The 26,114-nt window shown below is 38.5% G+C and overlaps 1 protein-coding gene across 1 annotated transcript in view; it reads left to right on the top strand.

Annotated features, from left to right (window-relative positions):
• The window catches only part of HPGD (15-hydroxyprostaglandin dehydrogenase), a 37,050-nt gene extending 19,781 nt beyond the window's left edge, over positions 1-17,269 (top strand). Inside the window, exons 5-7 of the mRNA XM_027548970.1 lie at positions 10,125-10,201; positions 13,356-13,519; positions 15,509-17,269. Coding sequence (XP_027404771.1) covers positions 10,125-10,201; positions 13,356-13,519; positions 15,509-15,647 — 380 coding nt within the window. The 3' untranslated portion in view covers positions 15,648-17,269. The remainder of the gene's footprint in view (positions 1-10,124; positions 10,202-13,355; positions 13,520-15,508) is intronic.
• Positions 17,270-26,114: the final 8,845 nt, after the last annotated feature.

Here is a 26,114-nt window from a genome sequence, read left to right as displayed (position 1 = left end):
CATGTTGGCAGACGTCAGCTGACCAAAAAAATCTTTGAGAATTACCAGAGTCAAAGTTTTGTTTGTTTGTTTTTACTTCTCAGCTTATATGAGATATAACTGACAAATGAAATCATAGGAAAAGTAGTTCTAGTGCTTGCTTCCTGTGTTTTCCAGATGTTCCTTCCCTATAGACCTTTCCTCTTTCCCCTACTGCTCTCTCTGTTGAAGGAATAATGGGTACTATTCAGTCCAACCAGAGTCCATCCCATGATCTCGTGTCCAGATCCAGTGGAATCATTTAGTGTCATAGTAAAACCTCAAGTTGACACACTGGTTTGGGCAGAGGAGTTAATGAGTAATGACCACTGACGCAGACAGAATATCAGATGCAATTAATAAGTTTAACAAACAGAGGAGTAGTTACAGTAGAGAGTGATTCTTTGCTGTGTTGAGGGAAAGGTGTCTCCAGTCTGGAGCCAGGGAAGTTGTTCCAATCTCTGTTAACCACATAGACTCTTCTGTATGAGCTTTCATCTATAAATCTAATATATAAACCTGCACTCAGTTTGCCACATTCATCCTTAATTATTAAGCAAGAAAAGTTGAACATCAGAGAAGAGCAAAGTCTGGTTTAATGCAGATAATCAAACAGCTCTGCTCCCATAAGACATGCCATATATGTGTGCGTGAGTGCTCAGTTGTGTCTGACTCTTTGTGACCCTGTGGACTGTAGCCCGCCAGGCTTCTCTGTCCATGGGATTCTCCAGGCAAGAATACTGGAGTGGGTTGCCATTTCTTCCTCCAGAGGATCTTCCCAACCCAGGGATCAAACTCATGCCTCCTGCATTGGGAGGTGGGTCTTTACTAATAAGCTGTCTGGGAAGCCCAAGACATCCAATAGGAGTCAAGTATGCTTCTTTATACTTAGTTACTCAAATAGTGGGAAAAGAGAAGTCGTCATAGGAAAAGGAATCAGCCCACCAAACCTGCTCCCGGCTGCTCAGCTACCACAGTCTTGGTGTTTGCTGCAGGTGATCTATGTGCTTCAGAAATAAGGCACTCAGTGGCATTTTGTGAGTGACACTATGAAGGTCATATCACTGAATTGAAAACATTAAGAGTCCTGTGAAAATATTTGGATATCTTAGAATTTTTGTAGCTAAATACTAGCCCAGTGACATACCCATTTGAGTTATGTCATATCTCAGTTCAGTTCAGTCGCTCAGTCATGTCCGACTCTTTGCGACCCCATGAATCGCAGCACACCAGGCCTCCCGGTCCATCACCAACTCCCGGAGTTCACTCAGACTCATGTGAGACTCACATCCATCGAGTCAGTGATGTCATCCAGCCATCTCATCCTCTGTCGTCCCCTTCTCCTCCTGCCCCCAATCCCTCCCAGCATCAGAGTCTTTGCCAATGAGTCAACTCTTCGCGTGAGGTGCCCAAAGTACTGGAGTTTCAGCTTTAGCATCATTCCTTCCAAAGAATACCCAGGGCTGATCTCCTTCAGAATGGACTGATTGGATCTCCTTGCAGTCCAAGGGACTCTCAAGAGTCTTCTCCAACACCACAGTTCAAAAGCATCAATTCTTCGGTGTTCAGCCTTCTTCACAGTCCAACTCTCACATCCATACATGACCACAGGAAAAACCATAGCCTAGACTAGACGGACCTTTGTTGACAAAGTAATGTCTCTGCTTTTCAATATGCTATCTAGGTTGGTCATAACTTTTCTTCCATGTCATATCTAGAACAATATAATTTGTTGTGTTACACTAAAAGTGCTAAGGTTACCACTTTAAATAACACATTCAAGTTAACCAAACGTGTTGAACATCTACAGAAAGGTATTGGGGTATTAAAGCAAACTTTATACCCCAGGAGCTATATGTCAGTGTCTCTTGTAAGTATGTAGCACTAAATATTGGGCTGGCCAAAAAAGTTCATTTGGGTTTTTCTGTTACGTCTTATGGAAAAACCCAAATAAACTTTTTTGGCCAACCCATTAGTTATCATGGCATAGATGAAGCAGAAACATAATAAGCAGTGAAAGTCTTCAAGATTCACATGGCCTGAAGAGAAGCATTTGGGCTGCAATGTCACAACAGACCAGAAATTTCAGGTTATCACATGGTACAACCCTCTGTAACTCTTCTTGCTTTAAAGAAGGGGAACTAACATATTTAGCAAATGCCAAGTTCCTGTCATATCCACAAATGCCGGGCATTGTGATAAACCATTGGCTGTACAATGTCACATTTAACTTTCACAGTTCCCTACAATAGAAGCCTGTTTAATTATCTACAATTTATAGTTGAACAACTCATCTTGAACAAGTTGCATAACTTGGTTAAAGTGGTGAGAATTAGTAAAGAAAGCAATGGACATGAGTTTGAGCAAACTTAGGGAGACAGTGAAGGACAAAGAAGCTTGGCATGCTGCAGTCCTTGGAATTGCAGAATTGGACACGACTTAGAGACTGAACAACAACGATTTTAGTGTATCTTGTACAATGGATGACTCTGCATTATCTGGATCTTCATTGATCCAAAGAGCCACCTCCCTCCTTTAGTACCAAAGAACATCTTCATGGTGCCATTTTGCTGTCTTATGACTTAAAATTATTAAGAAGACACACACTAGAATGAGTCAGTAGGAAAGGTCAAATATTTATATATTGGCCTTTGAGAAATGGATAAAAAATTTAGCATTTCCTAGCCGTGTTGGGCGGAGAAGGCAATGGCACCCCACTCCAGTACTCTTGCCTGGAAAATCCCATGGACAGAGGAGCCTTGTAGGCTGCAGTCCATGAGGTCGCGAAGAGTTGGACATGACTGAGTGACTTCACTTTCACTTTTCACTTTCATGCATTGGAGAAGGAAATAGCAACCCACTCCAGCGTTCTTGCCTGGAGAATCTCAGGGACCGGGGAGCCTGGTGGGCTGCCGTCTATGGGGTCGCACAGAGTCAGACATGACTGAAGTGACTTAGCAGCAGCAGCAGCAGCTGTGTTGGGGGTGGGGAAGACTGTTAAGGAAATGAAGTCTTTCAGAATTCAATATGAAAGATATTACCTTTGTTTAGAGGTAAATTCTACTCTGGGGCGGGTCCTGCAATTATGATGCCAGTCCTTGGCCCCCAAGTTTGCACAGGGACATTCTTCGAGTGGCTTAAAAAGCTCATCTTGGTTTCCTCTAAACCCAGCATAGGCAATAACTGAACTTTTAGGAAGGGGCATTTTGATGGGATATTAGGGGCAACTTTCTGAGAATTAACAATCCCTGGAAAGTGCTACTGAAGTTACCTTTTGGAAAGATTTTTATTATGAAGATGTAGTCATTTTGTGAAAATTTATGCCACTTTTTATGTCATGGCACATTTCAAAGCATGATTTGTTAATGGCAGGCATGAGACTGAGGGGGAAATAGCAGCATCAGATAAGGTGTTCTACTGTGTGAAAGATCATATAATGAAGACATCCACCAGTTACTTCAGTTAGCTTTCTGCATAAACATAGATAAATGCATTCTCACTAGTTCTCGCTTCCCCTTCTATTAGAGAAGTGGTGGTCAAATGCAGAGAGATAGGTAGACACTGTGAGATGGGTAGAAAATGTGAAGAGTTAGCTGCTGAGCCCAAAGTTTATCATGCAAAGACATCAGTATGTTTAGACTCTGAATTTACTTTCCTAAGTCGAATTCCTTTAACACTTCTGTATAGTTTATTTTACATGGTTTCTATCCACTTAAAAGCAAGTATGTTCATGGATTCAGTACAATTGCCATCTGAGCATATTTCAGTTTTTTGCATCCGTGAAATGGTGCTTTTGAGCTTTTTACTCTCCGTGAAATGTAGATATTGAAGCTATCTTTTGTAAATATGGGTAGAAAGAATGTTAAAGGTAGAAGAACTAATGTGGAAATGGAAATGATATTTTATCTTTCTGAATGACTTTATTCTGTAACTGCGTGTTTAATTTCCAAGTATTTAAACATTTTTTGATCGTTATTCCATCAGTTTGTGTCATTTGGTGTTATTATCCTGAGTGGTTGTAGAAAATATTTCTCTGTTTCATGGATAGAATGTCTTGCTTTGTTGATGTTATTTTTCTTAATCTCAGTTATGACAGACATAAGCCTGCTACTAATTAGACGTGTTCTATTTTGGAGAGAGCCATTTTGCAGTTCTTTAAGTAAACTTGCACAGTGCTGGGCCTAGAATAAATAAGCATTAAAAGTTTCTTCCTAACTTTTTTATAATTTAAGACATCTATTTTTAAGCACAATTGAGGATTCCCCACAACGTCCAACAAAATGACATTTCTTTAGAGACTGTTCTCTCCTGGTCACAATCCTTGTTTTGTTATTCTTAAATCCTTTAACATGAAGACAAAAGAATCTCTCTGTGCATATGGGAATTAATTTGCAAGATTTTAAAATATCTAAATTCATTCCAGCAACTGCGCCTGCAGTCATTATACTGGCAGAACTCCCTGTGAAGTCAGATGGGGTCATCTGGCTGGTTGAATATCAAAGTTCTACCCTACCCCTGCACAAGGGGCCCTCCAGTTTGGTTTACGCATTTCAACAGAGCATATTTGAAATACTACTTCATTATCCTTTGTATTTAAAGTTACTGAATACATAGTTCTTAAATGAAGGCACTCTGTAAAGACTTTTGAATTAGGATTAGCAACAGTCCACAGTTGGCCAAGGGTCAGAAACCAAATCCAGTTAGGATCCTGTACCAGATTCGTGGCATTTTAGTGTAAAAGATACATTTTCATAAAAAGGTGCACTGTGGAGAAACAGGTAAACTAATTAATAAAACAAGACTTTGAGATGTTTCATCTTAAAATTTTATTTGCATTTATAGAAAAATAACAGCAAATGGTAGGTAGAACTTCTTATGTGGTACGCACAGTTTTAAGTATTTTGTGTAAATTAGCTCATTTAGGACTCACAATGGCTACTATTACTCCTCAAGTTCACACAAGGAAAACACCACAGTATCCAGAAGTAACCCCTCCAAAGGTAGAGCTCACTGTGGTGGATTCAGGATTTGAGATCAGCTACTCTGGCACCCCAGATCCAAACTCCTGTAATTCCTCTCAACAAATTCAATTAAAAGGACATTTTTAAATGGTTAAATAATATAAGAGATGACATTCTGGTCAAATGGTGATCCTTCCCTTGGTTTTATACATTTATAACTAACAATTTAAAACATGTTTTCATTCTATTTGGCACCTAATTGGTACCAAACACATATTTCTAAAATGAATTCACTCCTATAAAAGCTTTTGAATTAGCACACACTGTGTTTTAAGGGAAGAAAACTAATGGGAAGTCTCGAGACAGAGGAAGAGATCCTGGCTGGAAATGTGGAATTTAAATTTAAAAATCATGTGTGTTTGTGTGAGAGAGGGAGAATGAAAGAGACATTGAGAGAATGAATTTCATCCACAGGAGTGGATAAAGTCACATAGGGGAAAAGTGTGCATAGAAAGACAGGGACTTCCTTGGTAGCTCAGTGAGTGGTAAAGCATCTTCCTGCCAATGCAGGCACATGGGTTTGACCTCTGGTCTAGGAAGAATCCCACATGCCTTGGAGCAACTAAGCTGTGCACCACAACTTTTGAGCCATGCTCTAGAGCCCAGGAGCTGCAACCATAGAGCTCATGCACCTAGATCCAATTTCTGCAACAAGAGAAGATACTGCAGGGAGAAGCCTGTACACTAGACGGTGGCTCCCACTCTCTGAGTCTAGAGAAAGCCCACGCAGCAAGGAAGACCCAAGGCAGCCAAAAATAAATAAATAAAAAAAATTATTTTAAAAGGCAGAGAGGGCCAAGGTCAGCTCTTGGGTCCTCCAGCCTATTCCTGGGTCTGGTTGAGGAGGAGGAGGAACTGCTAGCAAGCGTGAGGCAGAAGGACACCAGCGAAAGGAGGGAAGTGTTTTGAGGAGAGCTTAATTCACTGTGTTGGTTGCTGCTGAGGAAAGTGTCCAGGAAGATGAAGGCTTAGCCTTAGCAGACATAGGTCACTGGCAACCTCCACAAGATCTGTTTGACTGGATTGGTCAGATGAAAGCCTGATTAGGGTGAACTATGGAGCTACGCAGAGGTAGCTGGAGAGAGGTGAAACCAAGAGGGCTACTATTTTTATTTATTTTTTTAAGTTTGATTTTTTGTTGTTGTTCATCATGGATTTTTTGGCACCAGTTTTTTATTTTTATTTACTTTTGGGTGACAGCTACAATTTTTAGATGAGAGATTTTGAGACTTGTTAATATCTCAAAGAAAAGTGATTCTCTTTCGATTCTGCACTTGATAAAAGTAATCAATATAGGCTTCTTAAAATATTTCCATCTTTAATTTCTATGACACGATGCTTAACTTGTTTTCTTCCTACCTCCACTGGTTCATCTTCCTCTACCACAGAGGGCTTCCATGCATGGTTGTGCAGGTTATAAACTGCAGGAACTCTGTGGGGCACAATTTCTACAAACTACCATGTGAGTGGTGATCCCAGAGTCATATTGGACACACCCTGAACAATTCTCTGTGCTGACCCTTATTTCTAGCCTCAGAACAGATTTTTATGTGAAGCATGTAGAAACCATATATGAGTATATGTTAGTGCTGTGAGTCTAAGGTCAGTAACAGAGTATGGTTAACCAACACTGAAGTTGACTGCAACAGAAATAATGTTTATACTTGGATCGTGAGATCCAAGAGAAAATATTGGATTTCTGAAACATTTCAACCTCAGTTAAAGTCATTGTCAAAAAAAAAAAAAACACAACACTTTTCTCTCTCCCTTTAGCCTTCCTTTCCAAAGCAGCAAACTGAGGGAGAAAGAGCAAATGTCAACATTGAAAGTCAGTTGGCAAGCTGGGGACAAAACCCTGTAGGATCTTTAGCTGTTCGAAACGTAAAAAGCAATAGTTAAAATCTGCATGTAGTGGGAGATAAAGAAAAACTATTTAACTAAGTTAACTACAACTTGCCTAAATAAAATAATTGAAAAATAGAATTTTCTTTCTTTTATCATCCTCCGAACTGAATATATCTATCAAAAGAGCAAGGTATACGCAATTGATAGGTATACCCTTACAGTGTAATACTATTCAGAAAAAGAAAGAAAGAGAAATGAGCTATTGATAGACATTACAACATGGGATGAATCCCATAAGAATTATCCTGAAAGAATCCAGATAGAAAAGTTTACATTGTGTGCTTATATTTATATAAACTTCTAATCTATAGTGACGCAGAACAGATCAGTGGTTGCTTAGAGGGGAGGGAAAGGCAGAAGGAAGGGATGACAGAGTACGCACAAGGAAACTTTTGGGGGATGTTTGTGTTCCTATCTTGATTGTGGTCATGGTTTCGTGGGTGTCGACATATGTCAAAACTTATCAAACCACACACTTTAAATATGTGCAGTTTATTTTATGCCAGTTATACCACCAAGCTGTAAAAATATCTTAAAAGGATGTTTGGTTTTTGAATGTCTGAAAAGGATTTATGCAGCCTTTGATCTAATACCAGAAAGTGAAAGCAGAGCAAGAGGAAACATTTCGCAGGATCACAGTGAAAATATCACTGGAATGCTAGGAGAGTTACAAGACCAAGCGCCACTTCAAAGATGCAGACAAATTCTGATTGCGTCTCCAATATACCTTTAAAGCAAAGTGCGTTTCGCAGCTTGCTCCTTAGAAGCAACACAACAATATTAGATCTCCTTCACTGCTGTGACACTTAGAACTAGTTTGGGTTCGGAAGTTCACTGCTCCCACATATGTAACAGAAATTCACTCCACCTTCATCTTTGACAACATCTGTGAACAGAGTCCTTCTGGGTTTTGTGGCTGTCAACTAGCTTATCTCTGATTCAGGTTCACTCTGCATTTCCTGCTGTCTGTGAACACCACCTTCAACCATTGCCTTGGCCTCATAAACATTGAGGGAGACGGTAGAACAGTAACTAACTTACAAGAACAAGAAGCAGAAGTGTCTGACTGTACCTGTTTATTTGCTTTATCTTGATCTCTTAATACACCTGTATGCCTAATACATCTGTGAAAGAATCATTAATTCTTTCTTGTTGACTGACACTGAAGACCTTAATTAACTTGCACATGTTACTGAACAAAAACAAAACGAAAAGGAGAACCACATGTTCCATGCTTTGAGATCACTGGGTGGATGCACTCTGTGTGATCTACCATCCCAGGGATTTAAACTGCTCTTGAGCAAACATACTTCATAAATTGAGACCTGGCAGGCACCCAGGAAGTGGTTAAGGTTCGCTGAACTTTGGCATAACCGGCTCATGATCCATCCGTCTTGTTCTGGGACTAGTTAGCTGGGTGGAGGTGAGCACGTCTCAGCAGAATCATTTAGTAGTATTAGCATGATATTTGATAGTAATAACATTATAGTAATCAGGGATTACTGCTTCCTGATTTGGAGAAGGCACAAATTTTAAAAATGATAGAGCACGTTAGCTCAGGAAGTTAAAAGCCAAGATAGAAAAATGGCTGTAATTAAGTTTCACTGTTGATTGAGATAGACAATTGACAATTGACAATTAGAAATAAAAGTGAACTTACTTGGAAAACAGATTCACAGACATAGAGCACGGACTTAAGGTTGCTCGGGGGAAGGATGGGAGAAGGGATAGTTCAGTTCAGTTCAGTTCAGTTCAGTCGCTCAGTCGTGTCCGACTCTTTGCGACCCCATGAATCACAGCATGCCAGGCCTCCCTGTGTTAGGGAATTTGTGATGGACATGTACATACTGCTATATTTGAAATTGATAACTAACAAGGACCTACTGTCTCCCTCCAAATCCTCTCCCATCCAGGGGAGTTTGGGGAAGAATGCTGCTGCTAAGTCACTTCAGTCGTGTCCAACTCTGTGTGACCCCATAGGCGGCAGCCCACCAGGCTCCCCCGTTCCTGGGATTCTCCAGGCAAGAACACTGGAGTGGGTTGCCATTTCCTTCTCCAAAGCATGAAAATGAAAAGTAAAAGTGAAGTCACTCAGTCGTGCCCAACTCTTAGCGACCCCATGGACTGCAGCCTACCAGGCTCCTCCGTCCATGGGATTTTCCAGGCAAGAGTACTGGAGTGGGGTGCCATTGCCTTCTCCTGGATACATGTATATGTATGGCTGAGACCCTTCACTGTTTTCCTGAAAGTATCACAACATTGTTAATTGGCTATACTCCCATAAAACAGAAAAAAAATTTTCAAAAAAAAATGTTTGATAGTACAAATATCTACAGTAAAGTTTGTTTTTCTTTTTTCGTTTCTTTGGGTGGGAGGTGCTGTTGGGCTGGGAGGTAGGCGAGAAAAGATACTATATATGCTACAATGCTATCTTTTCCTGGACTGTGAATTTAATCATATATTTGAACAGTTACTATTGCATGTCTATGGAAAATTAAGCCAATTGTAAAATTGCTTGAATTCTGTTGTTGAGCATGTAATTATGAAAGGAAATAAAATAGGATCAAACATTTTTGTTTCTGGTTTTCTTTTCCTAAGTCATGGAATGAGATCTAGGCATCTGCTACCTCCGAATCAAAAGAAGTTAATTTTTAATTTTCTTCAACACTTAGAGGCATCTTTCAGGGCAGTTCAGGGCAGAGAAACGCTGACCAACTTAAAATGAAGACAAATAAAACCCTCCAAATCCTGCTTAAGCTATCTAAATTCCTTCAGCCTTAAAAAATGTAGAATATACACTTTTTAAAATCCAGGCTTAAAAACTGAAAATTAGATAATAACTTACTGGATTTCAAGATGATTCTTTTGGTGTTTTAGATAAGGTCAACTTTTCTTGACTTTGTCAGGGAGGCAGATAAACTTTTATATCACCCTTGTCTGTATCTCTAGGCTGTAACTTACCAACTGTAAATTCAGAACAATAGAGCAGAGGTCATGCTAGAAGTATACGATGCTAGGACTAGTGAGTTTTACAAAGTTGTCCAATGATGACCTTAGAGTATTCTCTAAGATTAATCTTAAAATGGAACAGGCACAGATTATTTATTTTCACAGCAATTGTTGAGGTTTGTCTGCTTTTTTTTAATAAAATTGTTTTTGGTTTTTATTTGTCTGTTTCAGGGCTCATGCCTGTTGCACAGCAGCCTGTTTATTGTGCTTCAAAACATGGCATAGTTGGATTCACACGCTCGGCAGCGGTGAGAACACAGCCACAATCTCTCTTTCTCTTTCTGGGCAAATGTGACAGATGAGCTCTATAAAGTAGAGGGGAGCAGAGTTAAAATTCAGTACATTTAGGGACTTCCCTGGTGGTCCAGTTGTTGAGATTCCTCGCTTCCAATGCAGGGGGCATGGGTTCAATCTTTGGTCAAGGAACTAAGATCACACATGCTGCATGGTATGATCAAAAAAAAAAGGGGGCAGAAAAAGTGCAGGTAGAGTGTGTTGTATGTTTACATTTTTATGAAAAAAAAAAAAAAAACAACAAAATTTGCTTTAAAATTTTTTTTGATACATTTAAAGATAGAAAAGTAAATTATACTTCAGTGTTGTTGTTCAGTCACTAAGCCACATCTGACTCTCTGTGATCCCATGGACTGCAGCATGCCAGACTTCCTTGGCCTTTCACTATTTCCCAGAAATAGTGAAATTAATGTCCTTTGAGTTGGTGATACTAGTGAAATAGTGAAATTAATGTCCTTTGAGTTGGTGATACTAGCTAACCATCTCATCCTTATTTATTATTAAAAATAGTTTCCAGGTAACATAAAGGGCCAACTATAGAGTAGATTATTTTAACATGAAGTAGATTCTAAACACAGGTTACTGAAAAAATCCTTAAGGATTAAAAAAACAAAAAGATAGCCTTTATTTTTGAAATTGACTCCAAATTAAAAAACCATTAACTATAAGACTTCCTTAAATGCTCAAGGCATTACTTATCTTGACGATATGGTAAAAATGAGTCAGAGCCTGGAGGATGGAGAAAGGGGTGAGGCTAGCTTTTACCTGGTAGCATTGTCAAGGATTCTGTCCCCATAGAGATATAGGGTAAATGTGTGAGGAGCTTAGAAAAATATTTTAGCCGTAACTGACCACATGCATTGATAGTATGATGTACCTTTTTATAATAATTGAAAACAAATGTACAGCTTAAGTGGAGCCTGATGAACAAGGGTAAAGTAGAAGGATGATTGATCGGAGGTGTAAGCAAGAACCAGACCAAAGGCGACTTATGGATCAAAGTCATGAACTTGGACTTTATTCTAAGTATAGCCGTCATTGGGTCTTTTCTGCACAGGAGAGACAAGATTATATTTCCATGTGAAGAGGATCATTCTTGCTACTATTTAGAGAATGTATGGGAATTTCCTGGTGATCCAGTGGTTATGATTTTGCACTCTCACTGCCAGGGGTGAGGGTTCAGTCCCTGGTCAGGGAACTAAGATCCCTCAAGCCATGTGGTGCTGCCAAAAGACAAAACAAAGAAAATGTATGAGAGAGGACAAAAGTAGAAGACGAAAGAGCAGTTGAGAGACCTCTGCAGTGGTTAGTCTAGTTGAGACAGAGAGAGGGGCCTGATGACGAGGAAATCATTAATAGCAAGAAATGATAGGCATAGAGAAAGCAGATGGTGAATGGTAAATGTTCAGTAAAAAAGGAAGATGAGCAGCTGTCACACTGTTAATTGAAACTGATTGGAAATTTTACCTTGCAAAGTCTTAAATCTTTAAATCAACTTTTAATGAACACATTACAAAGCAAAGTACATTCATGCATGCATGCTAAGTTGCTTCACTGGTGTCAGACTCTTTGCGACCCCATGTACTGTAGCCCGCCAGGCTCCCCTGTCCATGGCATTCTCCAGACAAGAATAACTGGCATGGGTTGCCATGCCCTCCTGCAGGGGATCTTCCTGACACAGGGATCAAACCCATGTCTCCTGCAGCTCCTACATTGCAGGTGGATCCTTTACTGCTGAGCCACCAGGGAAGCAAAGTAAATCAAAGCAAAGACCAGAAATGTTGCATTTACAGTTACAAGACTGGAACTTGTACAGTTGATGCTCATGATTCATTAGTTATGTTCTGTAAAATCACTTGCAAACACTGAATTAGAGGATACTGAACTATTGCTTTTAAGGGAAATTTGGGGTTAAGTTCCTGCAAGGAACTTGTCACAATGTCTTGTTCAATAGCATTAAGTTTATTTCTATTTAAAGACACCTTATTTAATATGTATTGTGTGTAATATGTATTGTATTATTAACAGCATGGCCAATAGCATTTGTACCTCACACCTGAAGAAAGCTCCTCTAATGTATGTATTTTCTCCCATAAGGCACATTGCAGCCTTCTTGCACTTAGAAATACTAGACAGCACTTTAGCACTATGCCTTGAAAGCATTTCAAATAGTAAAATCACCAACAAAAAGCATAAAGATGAGAAAAACCTGGGCAAGTACCCTGAAAAGGATGCGTGTTTATGGTAGAGGAGCTGAAACAAGAAAGCAGAGCATTGTTTTGTTTGACCCTAGTCCACATCAGGCAACTCAGATTTCTTTCTACTCTGTGTTTGTCCACAGATAAACTTGAAAGTGCTGTGAGTATTGATTTGAGGTCTTAAGAGTAAATTTTAGCAAGGAAGAAAAAAGAATCTACAAACGACTTACATTTTGTTTTACAAATAGTTCAGATAAAATCTATAGGTTGAAAATTAAGCCAAAAGATGTTAGTCTGAAAATACTTAAAAATTGTCTTCCAGATAGTGTCAATTACTAAATGTCTTTAGAATAATCAAAGTCCTAAAATTTTCCACTAAATGTATTTTTAAGCAAGTAAGAATACTTTAATACAACCCATTTCAAAGAAAACTTGGGATATCAATTCTAAAGCCTTAGCTTCTTTTTTTATTTTATTTTAAGCTTTTTATGTGTGTGGTGGGGTATAGCTGATTAGCAGTGTTGTGGTAGTTTCAGGTGGACAGTGGAGGGGCTCAGTCATACAGATACATCTTTCCACCTGAGCCTTAGCTTCTTACCTTCAGCTTCCTGCAGTGTTCAGTAGGTAAGAGTACTTTAGATAATCAAGTATTTTCAGAAGTGCACAATACTGAATTTTTTAGAAAGTAATCAAGTGAGGCTTTTGGGAATTAGTTTACCACTTTAGTTTTGTATTCCTTTACTTTCTGCCATAAATCAGCCTTACCAGAGCCATCTTTATAGAGCTAGAAGGATAGCTGTTTAGCGGTTTTCACATCAGAGTCTTTTAACTAGCTTTAATTATCAGTTTATCCTACATGATACATTTACGAAACTCCTGAAACCTGCAACCTTCTACTTCCAATTAACAGATGGCTGCTAATCTCATGAACAGTGGTGTGAGACTGAACGCAATTTGCCCAGGCTTTGTTGATACGCCCATCCTCAAATCCATTGAAAAAGAAGAAAACATGGGGAAATATATAGAATACATGGGTCCTATCAAGGATATGATGAAATACTATGGAATTTTGGAGTAAGTAAAGCTATACCTGTCTTCCTTTAATATAACAAAGCAAAGGGCTATCTAAACATGAGCAATCAAAAGGGAAAAAAATTAGCTTTTACATCTGAGAAACTCATGCAAGCTTCAAAGTTTTGATTTGGCAAAATCTCTGCAAAAAAACTTTTTTCTGGGTTTCTGAATAGACTTTAGTTATATATCATGAATTTTGTTTTTAGATGTAGAGAATGCATTATTAATACCTTTAGCCATAAGGAAGTATTTTTTTTAAAGGTGATGTTTAATTGTCTTTCGAAGAAGTGATACCTTATCTGCCTGAATTCAAGCAATGTTTAAATATACCCTTCGTGACATTTCATGTGGCCCCCTAACTTCAACCACTTTCCTAACCATGTCTGAGTTAAAGCAGTTGACATTTCACAGGATGGAGTCATCGGTATCAAATCCTGACTCCACCACCGACCACAAACTTATCCGTCAACCTCTGGGTACTTCAGTTTTCCCACATGTAGAATAGGAGTGATCGTAAAACAAGCTTACAGGACTTTGAAAAGTCTACAAACAAGTTGATAAATGGAAGTTACTTAAAACAGCAGCAGATAAATAATAGACATTCAACAAATGTTGGCTACAATTCTTTCTCCTTCTAAAATTCTTTCTCCTTCTACAATTCTACCTCCTGAGAAATCAGTACGCAGGTCAAGAAGCAACAGTTAGAACTGGACATGGAACAACAGACTGGTTCCAAATCAGGAAAGGAGTATGCTAAGGCTGTATATTGTCACCCTGCTTATTTAAGTTACATGCAGAGTACGTCATGAAAAATGCCGGGCTGGATGAAGCACAAATTGGAATGAAGATTGCTGGTAGAAACATCAATAACCTCAGATATGTGATGACACTAACCTTATGGCAGAAAGTGAAGAAGAACTAAAAAGCCTCTTGATGAAAGTGAAAGAGGAGAGTGAAAAAGTTGGCTTAAAACTCAACATTCAGAAAACGAAGATCATGGCATCCAGTCTCATTACTTAATGGCAAATAGATGGAGAAACAATGGAAACAGTGAGTGACTTTATTTTCTTGGGCTCCAAAATCACTGCAGATGGTGACTTCAGCCATGAAATTAAAAGGCACTTGCTCTTTGGAAGAAGAACTCTGACCAACCTAGACAGCATATTAAAAAGCAGAGACATTACTTTGTCAACAAAGGTCCGTCTAGTCAAGGCTATGGTTTTTCCAGTAGTCATGTATGGATGTGAGACTTGGACTATAAAGAAAGCTGAGCACCAAAGAATTGATGCTTTTGAACTGTGATGTTGGAGAAGACTCTTGAGAGTCCCTTGGACTGCAAGGAGATCCAAGCAGTCCATCCTAAAGGAAATCAGTCCTGAATAGTCATTGGAAGGACTGATGCTGAAGCTGAAACTCCAATACTTTGGCCACCTGATGCGAAGAACTGACTTATTGGAAAAGACCCTGATGCTGGGGAAGATTGAAGGCAGGAGGAGAAGGGGACGACAGAGGATGAGATGGTTGGATGGCATCACCGACTCAATGAACATGAGTTTGAGTAGGCTCTGGGAGTTGGTGATGGACAGGGAGGCCTGGCATTCTGCAGTCCATGGGACGGCAAAGAGTCAGACACGACTGAGTAACTAAACTGACAATTCTTTAAATTTCTACTCTAAGAATATTTCTGATAGGCCTAAATTCTTCTGTAGGCTAAAGTTGGGAAAATAATCATTTACTCAATGTAAATAATAAGGATAAATTTATGAATCCTTCTTATCAAAATAACAGAAGTTTAGGTGTGGACATCTACAGAAATTTATAATTCAGTGAATATCTCATTGAATTAAAAACTCAGGTAACAGTGCTGCATTACATACATTTCCCAATTATTCGTTAAAGGTAATAGATACTTCAAAAATAACTCAAAGTGATGTGACAATTATGGCTTATTCTTTAATTTTAAAATATTGATTTTCCCTTTATATTTAGCCCTTCAATGATTGCCAATGGATTAATAACACTCATCGAGGATGATGCTTTGAATGGTGCTATTATGAAGATCACAACTTCTAAGGGAATTCATTTTCAAGATTACGACACAACCCCATTTCACATGAAAATGCAGTGAACATCTTATATGTCAGCTTTAACTGAAAATAAGCACAAATGACGTACTCCATCTTCTATTGAATATAGCTTTTTAAGTGAAATGTTACTGTTTTAAGCCTTCCTTTCACGCATGTGATGTTCATTTTCTCTAAATTATTAGTTAAGTATATAGACTTTAAAAAATGAGGAACTATCAAAAATATGACATGAACCAAAGCTAGGTTTTGATCTTTATAGTCTAAACAAGGGATATTCCAGGAATATTCTGCCTTTCAGAAGATATATTTAAATTTGTGATTCATAAATGTTAATTCTTCAGAACTTCATTTTAAAAGAGATACTTGAATTGTTATTTAAGTCAAAGCAGATGTAAAAAGCTCATTTTGTCTCTATGTTCACACTTTAAGAGAAGGAAGGTACCTACAATGGCACATATTTAGTAACAATAACTTTTACTTACGCACCATCTTTCAGCTGACTATTTCAGCTCTTTGAGAACATGGCATATGTAGGGCCCAGTAGGTAAGGAGTAAATTATTGTATGAATATATCCCAAATGAAAAAGCTAATGTATGGAAAAATGAAAAAAAAATAACTGGCTGGGGTGTTGATCTACAGTTCACCCTTCCATCTGGTGAAAACATCTTTTCCTCTGTGCTTGCTTTAAAAATTTTGACTCCAAAAATCTCAGGAATGAAACTTTTAATAGCTATAGCAAAAAAGCATAGTTAGTACTCCTAAAATGTTGTATTTAAGACACACTTGTTAAGAAAGAAATACAAATGTAATTTTTTTCAGATTCCTTCTTTATTTGTGCCAATTTCAAAAATGCCTGCTTTTAGTAAAACTTTTTTTTCTTCTAATCTTCATGAGTCACTCAGTGTTCTATGTAGAGATGTTGAGAAGAAACCAATTTTGTGACAGCCTCAACTGAAGATTGTTTTTGTGTTTTCAAAGCCATAATAACAAGAGGTAAAAATAGCTGTGGTATTTTGCCATTTTTCCTGTCAGGTATTTTAAGACAGGATCATTAAATGCACCTGCTTCGGGTAATGCTATTTGCAAGCAATAATTAATGCTAATAATAATGACATGCAAGATTTCCAAATCAATCATTTCCTTGTAGAAATATTGAAAAGTACCTCATTCTGCCTGCTAGCTCTTAAGCTCCCAGGTGGAGCAAAATCCATCCATGTGAGATTAGTATGGATTTCTTAGAGATATTGGTGAGTTGTCAGATTATGGCTCTGTTTTAATTCTGCCATAGAGATCTGTTACCTTCACTTTTAAGGAGTGGATTGAATATGAGGAACTGTTGTCTAGATGTCCACATACTTGAAAAACACCAAGAAGTGAACATCAGTGAAAATCTAAGAAAAGTTAAGTTGTACAATTAGGCACAATCGTGTTCATAACTTGTGGCGGTAACAAACCAGTTAGTGATATAGGTATGAGGAATATCATTTATCTTACTCTGTCTTCCACTGTAATGCTCAAAGCTGTAGCTTAAGCTTTTAATTTATGGAGAAGTCTTTGTACTGGTGGCCTTCACTATACATTGTGCTTTGAATTATTGTTTTTAAATCAATAAACTATGCAGACATTTAAACCCAAATACTGAGTAAAACTGAAAAGAATGTGTTCTATTTTTTAAGATTATTTTTACATTAAAATGTTTATTCTATAAACAACTTTAAATAAATCATAATGTTATATGGTGTTGTATATACTGGTTAAGAAAAATAAATATTAAATTTCCAGGGAAGGGAGTGGTGAAATCTTAAATGGAATTTTTCAGTGAAAACCCTAATGTAAATAAATTTTTTGAACAAATTTTTCTTAGTAAGTGAAGTAGGGCTCCCAAGGTAGCAAAACTAAAAATGTATGGGTACTGAAAAAAGATTAAGAGATTGGATAATGACTCTGAAATGTCTCACACACTTAGTTGTCCCATATAAACATAATTTTATATACTTGTAGAGAAGGCAATGGCACCCCACGCCAGACTCTTGCCTGGAAAATCCCACGGATGGGCAGCCTGGTAGACTGCAGTCCATGGGGTCGCTAAGAGTCAGACACAACTGAGCGACTTCACTTTCACTTTTCACTTTCATGCATTGGAGAAGGAAATGGCAATCCACACCAGTGTTCTTGCCTGGAGAATCCCAGGGACGGGGGAGCCTGGTGGGCTGCTGTCTATGGGGTCGCACAGAGTCGGACACGACTGAAGTGGCTTAGCAGCAGCAGCAGCAGTAACATTTAAAATAGAAGTGATTATGTGATAATTTTTAATTTTGCCCTGTGTATAAATTTAGGACACTGAAAAGGTCTGACAGTGTATGTATTTAATAAAAATTTAAGGCATTTCACAAATTAAGTATCATTTATGAATAGCTTTTTCTTGCACGTAGTTTGCAGGGTCAGCCCCTGGTGATACAGAACTGAGCAGTGTAGTGGAAAGGAATGGATTTGAGAATAAATAGACAAATGACAGGCATGAAATACATTTGATATTTTCCCTGATATTGTCCCTGCTATAGACTTGAGCTTGTCACTTAGCACCAACTAAAAGTTGTTTTTAAGAGCCATGAATAAAGTGAAAGTGTTAGTCGCTCAGTCGTGTCTGACTCTCTGCGACCCCATGTACTGTAGCCCACCAGGCTCCTCTGGGTGTGGAATTCTCCAGGCAAGAATACTGGAGCAGTTTGCCATGCCCTCCTCCAGGGGATCTTCGGAACCCAGGGATAGAACCTGGGTGTCCTGCATTTCAGGCAGATTCTTTATCATCTGAGCCACTAGGGAAGCCCAAAGATACCACTAACTCTATAAGACTATAATGATTCGATGTTCTGGGGCCTAGCTCCACAGTAGCTAGTGACCCTGCAGTCATCTTGCATGATGTATGGATTTACTACTAATTCCTATCACCAATCCATAAAAGCATTTGTCTTTATCTTATACTCAAAAAATACTGTCTTTCCATCACTGTATAGATGCTGTGAAGGATGTGCTATGCTGTGCTTAATTTCTCAGTCATGTCAGACTCTTTGTGACCCCATGGACTGCAGCCTGCCAGGCTCCTTTGTCTGTGGGGATTCTCCAGGAAAGAATATTGGAGTGGGTTGCCACGCCCTCTTCCAGGGGATCTTCCCAACCCAGGAATTGACCCCAGGTCTCCCGCATTGCAGGTGGATTCTTTACCATCTGAGCCACCAGGGAAGCCCCCAAGGATACAATGATATTAAAACACATTGCCTGCCTTATTAAATCCTATCACATTTTTTATGTTTAACCTCTTGAGTTTAAATTAAAAGGATAAACTGGTAAATTCTTAGATTTAGGTTGCCCTGAAGTAATTGCATGCTAGTCAGGCACCATTTTCTAAAATCTAAATGTATAAATTTAAGTAAAATTTTGTTTGTCCTTAAATTCATATGTGTATGAAATATACAGGGAGAGACATATAAATATATATTTGCTCCTATAGCCACAAAATAATTTTTAGAACTATGTGTCCATTATAATTATCTAGTATGAGTAGCAGCGGATTCAGATAAACCTCGAAGCTCATGATTTAACATAATAGAATTGTTTTCCTTTGGTCACACAAGAGTCCAGTGTTGATATTCAGTAAGCATGTTTCCATGAGGTGGATTAGACTGCTTCTGCCTTGTCGCCCCACCGTGTAGGACTCGAGTCATTCAAATCCAGCCAGTGGACTGGAAAAGAAAAAATGAAGAAGGTATCCCTGCTTCTTAAACATTTCAACCCAGAAATAAGAGTGATTATTTTTACTCATAGCCCATTGATGAGAACTAATGGAAAAGCCCTGCCTGAAAGCGAAAGATGCTGGGAGATGCAGACACACGCATGCCTCCCAGAAACAACTCTACACCATAGAAAGGGAGCATGAATTTTTAAGAGACAAATACATCTTTTGTCTTTGCCACATCTGCTATGTCTGTAAATCCCTTGTTCCTCACATTGAATACATTCACTCCCATTCCAGAGAAACATCCTAAAATTCTATGCAGTTACTGTATCCAACTCGAATTCAGATCTCCAGTACCTGCACTGATGTTTCCATTAAGATTCTATGGTTTCTCGTGATCCTGGGACAATTTATCTGGCCTGTGCACACACGCTATAGTCATGAGCAGAGAGAAAATCTACAGTCAAATCTCTCATTTAGAAAAGAGAAGAATGGGATCACTGGTCATTAGGCATGGTAAACCCTGCAAGCAGGCACTGTGAAATCTTTGCCCCAAAGTGGGGAACTTTCTTGACTTGACTGCAGTCTTCAATTTGAGAATAACGATTTTTTAAAAATTTTTTTATTTTTGTATTTGGGTAGAGCTGATTAACAATGTGATACGATCGAAGGGACTCAGCCGTACATATGCATGTATCCATTCTTTCCCAAACTCCCTTCCCATCCAGGCTTCCACATAATATTGAGTAGAGTTCCATGTGCTGTACAATAGGTCCTTGTTGGTTATCCATTTTTTATCCAGTGTGTACATGACCATCTCAAACTCCCTAATTATCCATTCCCCCATCCTCCCCGTACCCCAAAACCACAAGTCAATTCATAATTAAATGATTTTATCATTGTGCTGGAAAAGGGGGAGAGTGAGGTGGACTCTGGCTTTGCCCTAAGGGGAGTTCTTTTTCCTGTATTATCCTCCATGGTTTGTTTGTTTTTTGGCTTCTTGGTTTTTCTTTTTTGGTACCAGATCTTCTAGGAAGTGGTATAGTTTCCACGCATGCTATCCTGTCAATGCAAGTTTCAAAACCTGAGGGGTTTTTTTCAGTCTTAAATAGTTAAAGGTTGAAAAAGTCTGGCTTGTGATTTCTTTAGCTGAGCAATTTGAAAAACTGTGTAGGCTTCTGATTATTTGCTTCCAGTTGATTTCAGTTGTATGAAAAATGCCCAAATATATTGAATATTCATAATTAATAATCATAATTCTCCAGCCTGATAATTTTTTTTTCTCCCCATTCCTTCTCTTCTTTCAATATAAGTGCAGCTACATTGAGGTAAGCCACCTTGGAGGGAACTCAACACTTATGTTTTGTGGCAGAACTCCGCATTAATGGATCTTTAATGCAGAAAACATTTCTGAATCGGACCTTTTCATTTTCAGAGTCTAAAACTAGTTGAGTTTTCAACCCAAAAGGCTCCACATTTCTGGATTCTCTCTTCTCCCTTATTTTCGTTTTTACTATAAACTAACCAACTTAAACCAACCTGAACTTACCTCCTAGTTCTATTCCTTGCTAAGTGTAACCAGAATGCACCAAAAGATATCACTAGCATTCCATCTTCCGACCTCTTCATCTAGAAATCGGCCTGAGGAGTCAGGGAAGACAAAATACTTGTCAGATGCTTCATCTTTGCTTCACAGGATTTTTCAGTTTTGTAGTCTTAAGTATCCACCTACTAGGGGCTTCCCAGGTAGTACAGTGGTAATGAATCCGCTTGCCAGTGCAGGAGACACAGGAGGCACGGGTTCAGTCCCTGGGACGGAGGCGCCTGGCAGGCTACAGTCCATGGGGTCGCAAAGAGTGGGATACAGCTGAGCACAACTGAGCAGCAGCACCATCTACCTGCTAAGTCAATGACACACGTTTCGGGTTTGTTTGATTAGTGTTGTTGTGTTTGGCAGCTCTACTTCTGCTACCGAGTGAATTAGCTAAGGTAGTGTTCAGAGCTGGAGAAGGCAACAGCATCCCACTCCAGTACTCTTGCCTGGAAAATCCCATGGATGGAGGAGCCTGGTAGGCTGCAGTCCATGGGGTTGCTAAGAGTCGGACACGACTGAGCGACTTCACTTTCACTTTTCACTTTCATGCATTGGAGAAGGAAATGGCAACCCACTCCAGTGTCCTTGCTTGGAGAATCCCAGGGACGGCGGGGCCTGGCAGGCTGCCGTCTATGGGGTCGCACAGAGTTGGACACGACTGAAGCGACTTAGCAGCAGCAGCAGCAGCAGCAGTGTTCAGAGCTATAAGGGATAAATCCCCAAACTGGGGCGGGGGCGGGGCTTGATAAGATAGAGTTCCTCTCAGAAAGATTTAATACAACTGTGGAGTGGGCAGCCTTCCAAGGGGCTGAGTCAAGGATTCAGCTTCCTCCCATCCTCCATCTCCAGCATCTTTCGGAGCCTCAGAGTCTACTCATGGAGTAGCCAGATGCACCTGCTTCTTATGCACTCCAAGCCACAAACCATTTGAAGACTCGCTCAGACACCCCCTTCCAGATGCAAGAGGTGGGGGTGCAACTGAGAAGTGTAACCCTGGCCAGAGAACCCACTTTCCAGCAAAACACTACTCCCTGGAAAGAGGGGTATAAATCTTTGGTAAAGAGCTAGCCATCTCTGCCATATTGCTCTCAGTTTTAAGTTAAAATATATGATGTATGGCTTCCAGGTTGGTGAACACATGGAAATGTGAAGAGAGAAGGCTGGAGAGGTCACAACAGCTGTGCACCATTTTCTCTTTCCTTGTCCTGTGCATTGTTCCATCTGGCTGTTCCTGAGTTATATCTTTTTATAATAAACCAATTCTCTTATTGGTTTATTAAGTGAATTGGTTTATTCTCTTATTATTATTATTAAGTGAATAAATATACAAGTTTAAATCACTACAAAGTATGTACTTTTGCATATTTTAAATATTGGCATTTAAAAATATCCAATGGGAAAAATAAGCACCATGACCACTTTATGCATATCATCTGCTCTAAAATTCAAGAATAAATATTTTTGGAAATTTCATAATTTTTATGTTTTTTTTTAATTGTTTAGCTTATACTCATATCTTCTATAGCATTTTATCCTAAAGAATTCTTTCCTGGGGATTATTATATGATCATCACTCTTTGCAACAAGTGTAAATACACACACACACAAATTAAAAATTAATTTTTGTTTTGCATATAAGGCTCTAGATGGTAAAAAATTTCCTTTGGATTTGGTAACATTAAAATTATTAATAACAAGTATATTAAATTTTTATAAGTAATAATTATTCTTAAAAGCACAATGCATCATTATTAATATATATAATCTTTTAAAAATATTAAAAATCCAAGTCCACTTTCAAAAAATACATTAGAAATGTATATGGAAACTGAGATTTTCCCCGAAATTATTCATGTATGCAAGAATAGATATAAACAGTACTTGTAGATAAAATAAGCATCAGTATCAAATCTATTCCTATTATAATGTCAAGATTTAAGAAACTTTGTAAATAAATAGCTGGGAATAAAAGGACTTTTGTTGTCTTTGAATTCTCTCTGAATTTTATTCCAAAAGCATGCAATAATCTCTCCTCAAAAAAGTGTTGTTTTGAAATCTATTAACTGACAACTCAGTTATTTCCTCCTTCAGTTTGTATTGAAAGTAAAGAAAGGTCAGTTTTCCTGCCAAAGGATTTGTTATCCTTTGCTTGGAGTCTGTGAGTGTCCCAATTGCTGAGAAGTGTAACAGAATGGCTATCCAAAATGTGTTGAATGTCTTGTTTGCCATCCTAGGTTGCTGATATATATAAAGACTAACAACCCTTTGCCTGTCCTCACCTGATTTGGTCCAGTCAACAGGAGGCTCTCAAAACAGGTTGGAAGACCAAAGAAAGTGAAGTTAGGCTACTTTTCCTTGGCTTCATTCCTGAGCTGTTGGTGTCAGCATCTGTCAGAGAGTCCTTCCCCACCACCCCGCCACCCCCAGCTCCACACAATGCATCAGTCCTGGTGACCATTCTCTTCCTTCTCCTCCAGGTCTAAGGCTGGTAACAATCCACTGCAGTTCACACCCCTTGTGGTTTCCCTGAACACCACAGATAACTTTATAAATAATTGTTTTACTAAACTCACTTCAAATTGCCCAGTTTGAGAGAATGCCATTTCTTTCCTGCCAGGACTATTACTAATAAACTGAAACTTATCAAAAGACTGTTAGCTATAGCTGTTACTCTTTCACTCAATAGCACTCTGTCGATGAAGTTTAAATTAGGTGAAACGGGAGTAAAACACTTCACACTGATAAAAATAAAATGAAAATTCTTGAATAAAACTTTAGGAATAAAAACAGGTTCTTTAGAAAATGAAAAGATAGTACAAGGATATTATTAACAAATTACAATAGTAAATTGGAATATTTACATTAAATGGGAAAACACCTAGAAATATACAACTTATTCAAATGGACACAAGAAGGGAAAGAAAATTGGATTAGTCAGATAACTACTAAAGGGATCGCAAACTAGCCAATTTATTTATCTATAATTAAATATTTCCCATTAAAAAAGTCTTTACTCAGATGACTTCACTGGTTAATTCTCTCAAATATTTAAGGAGGAAGCAATTCCAACATTACACTGATTCTTCCAGAGGTCAATTCCAACTTATAACCTTGATTTCAAAATATTGATCTTAAAAATGAAATAGCTGATTATTTTACCAGCAAAATTGGGTTTATTCAGGAATATCAGAGAAACAGCAATTTGGGAAAAACAAGCTATGGCAAAAGCTGTTGGCAAGTCCAACACAACGAAAAGGAAAGTTGAAAAGGGAAGTTGAAAGGGATTGTTTTGAACAAAAGTCTATTGGAGAAAAGTGAATGTTTAGGGTGATGACGGTTTCTCACTGCCTGAGTTACTGGGGTTGTCAGTTTCCTATAGGAGACACACATCTTTCCCTGTTGGGGCCTGTGATTGAGGGTTCTTTCCTGTTGGTGATTCTTCTGTTGGGATGTGTGATTAACGATTCTTCCTGTAATTGACATGCGGTGGTACTGCCTGAGAGTTTCCACCCCCCCACCCCACCCCACCCCCAGCTTCCTGACTCTGACTTAGAGAGGTTTTTCTTTATGTTTTAATTTAATTTTTTTTAAATAGGAGGTTTTGTTATTGTTGTTTTATTTATTTATTGGTCGTACTACATAGCATGTGGGATCTTAGTTCCCCAACCAGGGATTGAACCCTTGCCCCCTGCATTCCTGCTTTGGAAGCATGGAGTCTTATCCACTGGACCACCAAGGAAAAGTCCCTGAGGTTTTTCTTTATTAATTTTCACCAAAACTTGCCAAAGATATTATCTTAAAAAGCATAGACCAATAACACTTTTTCTGTAATAAACATAAACACAAAAATTCTCAATGAGTTAGCAAAAAAATTCTTCTGCATCAAAACAATGGCAGAAATCAACAAGTTGGTTAGTATAATAATTAAATCTGGTCTAATATTTAAATTAAATCAGTGAAATTATCATATTAAAATTGTAATGAAAATATATGAAAGCACAAATGTTAAGGAGTACATAGATTTAAGGTATTTATATTTTCTAAAATTTGCTAAAACCACTAATATTAGATATCAAATCAAGCATGCCTAGGGTAAAATATGATAAATCATATATAACTGGTAATCTAACTGAGAAGAAATTTTAATAATAATTATTTGATAAGTCCAAACAAAAGAAGAAAAAAACAGTACATATAATGGTGAACCCAATAGAAAAATATTAGGTGTTTGTGCAAATCCTAATATGTCATCCTACACTTCTCTTTACAACCTCCATTGGTTCCCCTCTGAGGTTAAGACAAAATTCTCACTTGAGTTATTGTCAGGAAGATAGAATAGACAAAGTTTTCTCCAGGGAACAGAACTGTAAATAAGTAGAAGTCTAAGGGATGCGATTTAAGGTACCATCAGAATTAGGATACTGGAAAAAGTCAGTTTTCATTCCAATCCAAACAAAGGCAATGCCAAAGAATGTTCAAACTACCATATAATTGTGCTCATGTCACATGCTAGCAAGGTTATGCTCAAAATCCTTCAAGCTAGGCTTCAGCAGTATGTGAACCGAGAACTTCCAGAGGTACAAGCTGGGTTTAGAAAAGGCAGAGGAACCAGAGATCAAATTGCCAACGCTCATTGGATCATAGAGAAAGCAAGGAAATTCCAGGAAAACACCTACTTCTGCTTCATTGACTATGCTAAAGCCTTTGACTATGTGGATCACAACAAACTGGAAAATTCTTAAAGAGATGGGAATACCAGACCACCTCACCTGTCTCCTGAAAAACCTGTATGTGAGTCAAGAAGTAACAGAACCAGACATAGAACCAGTTTGAACCTGACTGGTTCAAAATTGGGAAAGATTGAAGGCAAAAGGAGAAAGGGATGGTAGAAGATAAGATGGTTAGATAGCATCACTGACTCAATGAACATGAATTTGAGCAAACTTTGAGCCATAGCAAAGGACAGAGGAGTCTGCCTTGCTGACGTCTTTTGGGTCGTAAAGAATCAGACACGACTTAGCGACTGAACAACAATAGCAAATCGAATGCATTTGCCCTGGAAGCAGACAGTTCATTCCTCAGTGAGATGGTTGAAGCTGATGCCCACTAGCCCCCCATTATAAATCTCGTGCACAGCATTTCTACCTAAGTGAGAAATTGAACCAAAAGAGTTTTATATC

This window comes from Bos indicus x Bos taurus, chromosome 8 (assembly GCF_003369695.1).
Source record: "Bos indicus x Bos taurus breed Angus x Brahman F1 hybrid chromosome 8, Bos_hybrid_MaternalHap_v2.0, whole genome shotgun sequence".
Lineage (NCBI taxonomy): Eukaryota > Metazoa > Chordata > Mammalia > Artiodactyla > Bovidae > Bos > Bos indicus x Bos taurus.
This window is presented reverse-complemented; position numbering and strand designations above follow the sequence as displayed.